Here is an 8,961-nt window from a genome sequence, read left to right on the forward strand (position 1 = left end):
GCAGAGGATGGTCAGTGTATGAGATAACAGTCAATACTGTGTATTCTCATCAGTGGAAGGTCTTTCACAGAGTGTGATTTAGCATCATAGTCAATACTCTCACGATAAAGTTTGTTATAGACTTGTTTAATTAAGTTCAGATATGGACAGTGATAAAGTTAGGTAAGTACTAAATATTTTTAACCTGCTCATTAATATCATTTTAGGAGAAGAAGAGACTCCTTATGTTTTTCCCTTCCATTTCCCTCTACCATATACACATATACATATTTGCATACAGCATAGCACCTACACCTGCATGGACACACACTAAGAAAATATTGTTTATCTATTAGGAACTTAAAATGTAGTTTTCTCAGGTATGTTCTATAAATGGTAAAACTGCTAGTTAAAATACTAACAAAAGTTCCAGAGTTTGCTACAACAGCTTGGGAAAACTGTACACACAAAGATATTAAGATATATTTTCTGTTGGAATATAATTTTATGGTGGAATTATTGTAAAAACAAAGCATAAATCTAGATATTTTCTGGACAAACAATTTGAGGAAGAAATAGAATTTCTTATATTTCTGGTTATATTTTGGCTTTTTCTTCATTTCTTGAAAATCTAAGTGTTCTTTAACTTTCTGGTGTGGATTAAGTTCCTGGCCTTGGAATATACATATTTCTTGACTTTGATCTATGAGGCAGTCATCAGTTCAGTCAATGTTCTTACATGTTTCAGCAGAGTGGTCTTCATTCCCAGGCAATTTATGATAGGCTTCATATGAATATTTCTCAGCTACACAAATGTCTTGACATGTTTCAAATGAATGTTCTTTAGTGAGAGATGTTCCTTGGATGAGTCCATAATGTGCAGTAATTTCTTTGTATATTTCATGTGAAAGATATTGTGGTCCAACTGATTCTTGTGCTTTGGGGGAAACATCTTTAGACATGGCTATTTCTTCAAGATGGGTGAAGAAGCCTTCAGTCATAGTTGTTTCTGAATCTGGTTCAAAAATGAATTTGTCTGGTCCTTGTGATTTTTGGCATGTGTTGTTAGGAGAGTCTTCAAGCACATCTGATTTAGATGCTGAACACTGAGGACTTTCAGTTGTATCTTCAGATATGTTACAGGTTGGAGTTTTGGGAAACATTGTCTCTTCACATGTTTTAAGAGAGAGGGCTTCAGGTTCAGTCATATCACATACTATTGAAGAATGTTCTTGAAGTTCAGCTATTTCTTGGCACAATTTAGGATAGAGGTCTCCAGTCAAATATTGATCTGTTTCAGAAAAGTCATTCCATACTGATATATCCTGGTAGCAAGCCAAATCCTCCCCACAGGTAAGGCTTTCTTGGTGTGTTTCTAAATAATATTCTTCAGACACATTTTTTGGAGAAGAGCCTAAATATGTAAGGGCTTCCATTCCAGAGTTCTGGGTTTCTTTCTGGGCAGACGCCACCTGGGTTTCCTCTTCTATTTGTAATAGAGCCTTAGGCTTTTCTTCTAAATCTTGTTGTCTCTTTTGACCTCTTTGATTTACTTTCCTTGATCTCCGCCTTTTATTTTTCTTCTGTTCTCCAAGGTGCCATTGTACCATTAGCTTCTTTTGGGCTTCATCTTTTCTTTTCTTGAGTTGTTCTCTATTTCGTAAACACCAAGATCCAATGACATCTGGAGCATGGGTCTCTTTTGCATGGCTGTCAGGTGTCTGGAAGTGCTTCATATAAGATTGCTCCTTCCCCAAGTCCATCTTTCCATAGTACCTTCCCTGTACTTTCTCTGACTACTACAGACAGCCTAAAAGCACTGGGATAGTCAGTTCTCTTCCCTATGTCTATCTCTACAGGTAGGGAATGTTTCTAAGTAGCATCACATTTGATGGTGATGCTAGGAATGTTGATGTGGTGATGACATATTAGCCATCTTATGATCTCACAATGGTAATTCATACTACCTGAACTATCTTACTGATACCTTTTTAGTCACTGAAGCAAACTTAACTTAAAAAACTGTGGTGGGAAACAATGTATACCTCCCTATCTAAGAATCTCTACCCATAGTACAGTAGTTTACTTGAGTTCAGGGTTGTAGCACCATAGTCTTGTAGCTTGTAAGCCTCCCAATTTCCCCTGTATCAAAACAGAAGTATGCAAAAAAAAAAGATGGCAATATCAATTTGAGTAATAGTATCCTTGACAGATCAACTTCGGGCTTCAAAGTTGACTTTATCTTATTTTCCTTCAAATTTGTTCAAAACTGTTCTTATAATCTCCTAGGGAAGTTAGGTAGCCCAAAATTTAAGTTGGGTTTTGGTTTTGGTTCTGCTTAAGACAAGCAAAATTGATGGAGGAGTTACTTTCATTGGTTAATAAAGAAACTGCCTTGGCCCATTTGATAGGCCAGCCCTTAGGTGGGTGGAGTAAACAGACAGATTGCTGGGAAAAGAAGCCAAGTCAGTGAGTCGCCATCATTCTCCCACCCAACACAGACACAGGTTAAGATCTTCCCTGGTAAGCCACCAGCTCGTGGTGCTACACAGAATATTAAAAATGGGTTAGATCAATTTGTAAGAGCTAGCCAATAAGAGGCTGGAACTAATGTGCCAGGCAGTGTTCAAAAGCATACAGTTTCTGTGTAATTATTCCAGGTAAAGCTAGCTGGGTGGCGGGATGCAGCCAGCAGTTCCTATAACAGGGAGCTGGGGCGGCAGGGAAGCAATATTAGAAATGGGTTAGATCAATATGTAAGAGCTATCCAATAAGAGGTTAAAACTAATGGGCCAAGCAGTGTTTAAAAGAATACAGTTTCCATGTAATTATTTCAGGGTATAAGCTAGCCAGGCGGCCGGGAGCTGGGGTGGCAGGGAAGCGGCCTGCCACTCCACACTACAGAGTGGCACCCAACATTGTAACTAAATCCACTTAAAAAGCTGAAAAGGCTTAAAAATAAGGGAGAGAGAGTTTAACACAGATTTTTGCTGTTTGTTGGTGGCATGCTGTAGAGAGATTTCCTGATTCGGCAACAGCAGCAAAAAAAAAAAAAAAAAAAAAAGCTGTGTCATTTTAAAGCACGGCTTCCTGGGACTGAATGCCAGTGTAAACTTTGGCTTAAAGCATTTCAATGGCTTTTATGGGACTGAATGCCAGTGTAAACTTTGGCTTTAAAGCATTTCAATGGCTTTTATGGGACTGAATGTTTGTGTTCCCGCTTGGGACTGGAAGGAGAGTGCTCTGAGACCTTGCTGATGGCTTAGCGCTCCGAGCCTGCACCTGGGCAGAGGGCAGAATTAGGCTTAGGCAGGCGGAAGAGCATGCCAGATTCCTGCCGCCATACAGAGACATGTTTTCAGACTGTGCAGTGCTCTGCATGTCAGATTTGGATGTAGCTTAGATGAAAAGAGTTTCTGTTCCGCACACTCAGTCTCAGAGTTAAACTGCTGAGTGCGGCTACAATGTGAACTTGCTGTGTGCCTAGAACTGTGCGCAGCTCAGGGGCACCAAATGAATCTGAGGCAGGAGTGGCTGCTCCAAGCTGAACTGTGCTGACCTCAGGCAGGAAGGATCATAATTACCGTAATAACAGCGCAATTAAGGTTTAGAATGGCAGTAAACAGGCAGTACCATATTACTTCGACCTGGTGCAAGCTAAAGTTTTTAAGAAGTGCTTAGCATTTTAAGAAGTGCACCTGGATAGTAAAAAAAATTACAGATTCACAATAGGACAGATTCAGACTACTAAATGGATGACAATGTTGGATGAGTGTACGTAGGCTTGAGAGAGAAAAAAATAGAGAGAATAAAGTTAATGCCGTTAAAAAAGGGGGTAAACTCCTCTCTCCCTCCCCCCACTCTATTCCCCCTCCCTCTAGGTAGTGAAGAGCAGTCCAAATTCCCTGCCCTGCGGGAAGTCCAAGGTCCTCCCACTTCTATCTAGGTTCAGGAAGGTGAGCATTCAAACAGGCTAGGCACCCACAAAGCCAGTTCATGTATTAGGATCAAAACCTAGTGCCATTGTCCTTGGCTTCTCATCAGTCTTCATTACCCGCCATGTTCAGAGAGTCTGGTTTCGGGGAGAGGGGAAGGGGAGTTGGGGGAGGAGGCGATGTGTGGGAGGAGGGGGAGGGAAATGGGAAACAGGGAGGAGGCGGAAATTTTAATCTAAAAAGAAAAAAAGGGGGGGTAAAGTCTTTAAAGAGACAGAGTACAGATAGTTATAGGTTAAAGGAAATAAAGAAAAATAAGCCATGTAACAATGGAAAATTCACAGAGAGTCTGGATTATGTACATTGTGTTTTCTTTAAATTTTTTGACTGTGAAGGAGCAAAGTACAGAGAGACATTTCATTATATAGGCTGTCAAGTGGAACCAGAATGGATATCATGAGGGTATGACTTCAGAATTTGGGTCTAAGGATATGATGCTTTGGAAAGGATCTTCTTTTGTTTTCACAGAGGATGAAACCCTGTGGATTACTTCTATCCCAATATGGTATGATAGACCATGCCCTCCTGAAAGGTTGCTGTGAACACCCTCCAAAAATTACTTCACTCAACTGCCGACTGAGATGAACCTGGCACACAAGTTACACCCTAAATGATCTGATTAACAGCGCCCCCCATTCAGCAGGAAGCAGTTTGGAGAGAGATAACTACGTCCATATTCCCAAATATTGTTTATCAATGTTCATTTACATTTAAAGGGAGATATGATATAGGTATGAATAATTTGCACTGGTATAAATTTTAAGGTCAATTTTGTTATATGTATATGTATTTCTGATCTTGATTAAGGTATTGTGATTGTGTAGTTCATTTAAGAATGTAATGTATAATTAGGAAATATAGGTTGTTGATGGATAATCATAAATAATAGTCAAGTTTGTAGTCATGTTAGTTAGATTTTCTAGATATATAGAGATATATTTCAGTTAGATAGGCATTCTTCATATCTTTCAAAGACTACAGAATATGGCATTTAATGTTTTAATAACTTAGGGCTTTTCATGACCATGAGACACATCAGCTCCTGGCAGCACCAATCTACTTCAAGAGAAAGATGGGCATCGAAGAGGTTCCTTATGGAGTTTGATAGCCATTTGGGCAAGAAACTTCTCTTGCCTTGACTGTTGCATAAACTGGACACAAAGAACCCACAGAGAGAGGACTACTGAACTTGCCTAAAGGTGAAATGGTCTTTTGGGGTTCCTGATTCATGAAAGAGTCTACGAGACATTCTGCAGGACACAGCAGAAAGTGACTGAACTGTCTTTGAAATTTCCTGCTTTATGGAAATGTCTGCTGGATACTATGGGCCTGTAGGCCAAAGATGGATGCCCCAATGGTACAGAGGAACTTTGGGTGACTGTCCAGGCAGCGAGATGTCTCTGTCATTTCTAGAGTCTTGGACTTCTTGTTTGCTTAGGTAATATTATATCCTTCTGGAGTCTTTGATGGAGTTGAAGAATGGTTAGTTATAGTTTTCCTTAGTTATGATAAAAGACAAAATAGATGTAAATATTGTAACTGTAATTCTTGCTTGATAACTGTTTTGTTATATGTAATTTTATTATGTTAAAGTTAAAGGCTCCCTTTTTGTTTAAAAAGAAAGAGGGGAAATGATGGAGGAGTTATTTTCATTGGTTAATAAAGAAGCTGCCTTGGCTCATTTGATAGGCCAGCCTTTAGGTGGGTGGAGTAAACAGACAGAATGCTGGGAAAAGAAGCCAAGTCAGTCACCATGATTCTCCCACCCAACACAGACGCAGGTTAAGATCTTCCCTGGTAAGCCACCAGCTCGTGGTGCTACACAGAATATTAGAAATGGGTTAGATCAATATGTAAGAGCTATGGAATAAGAGGTTAAAACTAATGGGCCAAGCAGTGTTTAAAAGAATACAGTTTCTGTGTAATTATTTTGGGCATAAGCTAGCCAGGTGGCTGGGAGCTGGGGCGGCAGGGAAGGAACCAAAACAGGTTCCTATTATTTGTAAGTAACTCTGATAATTGTTGCTTCTTTCTTTCTGTGATGTCTATTGTTGGAGGAGGCCACTTGTTGTTTCCTAGACCCTTAGCTCTGAAATCATCAACAGAAACTATATTAATCAAATCACCTTTTGGTAGAGCCCATTAGCTCTACCCTCTTATTAGCTAACTCTTAGATATTAATAAAACCCATTTCTATTAATCTGTGCATCACCGCAAAGTCGTGGCCTACCAGCAAAGTTTTACCACATCTCTCTCCCTCAGGTCCATGGCATCTCTCAGAACCTGCCTTCCTCCTCCCATGCTATAGGCCAAGCCAGTTCTTTATTCATCAACCAATAAAAGCAACACATAGACAGAAGAATCTCTCACACCATTTCCCCTTTTCTGTTTACCTAAGTAAACAGGAAGTACTTTGAAAGCAACTTCCAAAACTCTAGAATTGACAGAGACATCTCACTGCCTGGACAGTCACACAAACATTTTTTTGTACTGTTGCGGCATCCATCTTCAGCCTACAGACTCATAGTATCCAACTGACTTTTCCATGAAGCGTAAAGTTTCAAAGACATATCTGCCTATATTGGCAGTTTGCCAGTCACTTTTTTCTGTATCCTGCAGAATGTCTCGCAGACTCTTTCATGATACAGAAAGGTCTAAGGATCATCTCACCTTTAAGCAAGTACAGCAGTCATTTCTCTGTGGATCCTGCATGCCCAGTTCATCTAAAAACCTCCATAAGGAGCCATTTCAATGCCCATCTTCCTCTTGAAGTAGATTGTATACTTCAACAGGAAGCAGGATCAGATGTGTCTCACTCTCATGAAAAGTCCTAAGTTATTAAAACATTTAAATGTCATATTCTGAAGGTCTCTGAAATATTTGAAGATTACCTAACTAACTGAATTATATCTTTATATATCTAGAAAAATCTAACTAACATGACTACAATCTTGACTATTATAGATGACTATCTATTAACCTATATTTCTTAATATGCATTACAATATCTTAATCAGGATATATATATATATATATATATATATATATATATATCAAAATGGACCTTAAATGTATAACAATAACCCAAGATCTATACCAATGCAAATCTCTATAGCATATCCCACTTTAAATGTAAACAAACATTTATAAACAGTATTTGGGAATATTGATGTAGTTTCTCCAAACTGCTTCATGCTGTTTATTGGGTGAAGTATTTTCTTTGTGGGAGTGTTCAAAGTAACCTTTCTGGGGGCCTTGTTCCATAAACCCATATTGGTCTGGAAGCAATCCACAGGTTGTCATCTTCTGTAGAAACAGAGAAGAACCCTTTTTCCAAATCAACATACCCTTAGACCCAAATTCTGATGTCAAGATACTTTTATAATATACATGCTGGTTTAGCTTAGCAGCACTTACAATGAAATGTCTCTCTGTACTTTGCTCTTTCCCAGTCAAAAAAAATTCAAAGAAATCATAATAATATACATATTCCAGACTCTCTGTAAATTTTCCATCTTTATGTGGCCTGTTTTTCTTTACTCATTTTAATCTATGACTGTACTCTGTCTCTTTAAAGACTTTGCTTCATTTTTTAAAAACCATTTACTTTCTTTTATAATTCTCTATATTCTTTTTACTCTATATCCCAAACCTACATACATTTATCCAACACTGTCTCATCTGGATTTGTCTTTATGCATATCTGTAATTCTTTACAGTCCAGGAGCACCTTTTAAAATGCTAAGCATGTTTTAAAATTTAAGCTGCACAATTACTATGTCATATATGGTACTCTCTGCTTGCCTGCTCAGTTTAAAACTTAAGCTGCTCCATTACTATGATATATATGGTATCTCCTGTTTGTTCTGCACAGTCCAGCATGATGGAGATGTTTGCTGCTTCTGAGAGCCATGTCCACAGCTCCATTTCTGGGCACACAGTCAATCCAAGTTGCCACTAAGCAAGCCCAGAACACTGCTCACAAACCCCATCCAAATTCTTGGTTTCCCAAAAGATTGAGAGTTTGTCCAAGGCAGCACAGCTCACAGCTGGGAAGCTGCCATTTTGAAGCCACATGGCTGCTACTGCTGAATCAGTAAGATCTTTCTTAAAGGAACTGTGGCATAATGCCGGCAAACAGCAAAAAGATGAGCACCAATCTGTTGATTCCCACCTGCTTAGCCCCCAAATAATCACACAGATACTGTTTTAATCAAATCACTGCTTGGCCCATTAGTTCTAACATCTTATTGGTTAGCTGTTACATATTATTTTAACCCATTTCCATTAATCTGTACATCACCACAAGGTTGGAGTGCAAGAATATGGAAAATTTTTAGTCATGGAAATTTTTAAGAAACTTTGCTTGATCAGGAGCTGGTTAAGGCACTGGGTTAAAGTAACTTTGCAACATCAAGAGTTACTTGAAAACAGGAACCTCTGCAAAAGTATAAACCATGACATGTTCCTGGCAACTAGCAACCTGTCGACACCCAGCTTTGTGGTCTAGACAGAAGCAGGAGTAACTGCTTGGGGAATGGGCATGGGGCATGCACAAAAGCAGATGTAGCCACTTAAAGGAGAAAGGTGGTATGCAGAAGTAGTCCACTCCCTGCGTTTAGCAAGACCAAACCCCTTGACACCAAATGAAACTAGCTTGCGGTTTTTGCCTATGTATGTCAACCCCAGTTATTGAGGGGACTCTTCTCCTTATTGTGCTGCATTGTGAGTAGTGAATGAGTCCCTGGTCTGGCTGAATAGCTCAATGTATAAACTTTGCTTTTGTACTTGACTTGACTGGATACTGGTAGTGGTCTTTCTGGGGGTCTCAAATTTGGCAGAACAGTGGCCAAACAGCAAAGTTTCAGCATGTCTAACACTGGCGGCTCCATGGAGTCTCTCTGACCCCGCCTTCCTCCTCTCATGTTAAAGGCCAAGCCAGTTCTTTATTCATTAACCAATAAAAGCAACACATAGACAGAAAGAC

At 39.3% G+C, this 8,961-nt stretch overlaps 1 protein-coding gene across 1 annotated transcript; it reads right to left on the reverse strand.

Moving 5' to 3' along the window:
• Nucleotides 1–701: 701 nt before the first annotated feature.
• Nucleotides 702–1,742, reverse strand: LOC130868407 (hemogen-like). The gene has a single exon (XM_057760642.1). It carries the CDS (start codon nt 1,740–1,742, stop codon nt 702–704), a length of 1,041 nt encoding a protein of 346 aa, XP_057616625.1.
• Nucleotides 1,743–8,961: the final 7,219 nt, after the last annotated feature.

Source organism: Chionomys nivalis, chromosome X, assembly GCF_950005125.1.
Source record: "Chionomys nivalis chromosome X, mChiNiv1.1, whole genome shotgun sequence".
Lineage (NCBI taxonomy): Eukaryota > Metazoa > Chordata > Mammalia > Rodentia > Cricetidae > Chionomys > Chionomys nivalis.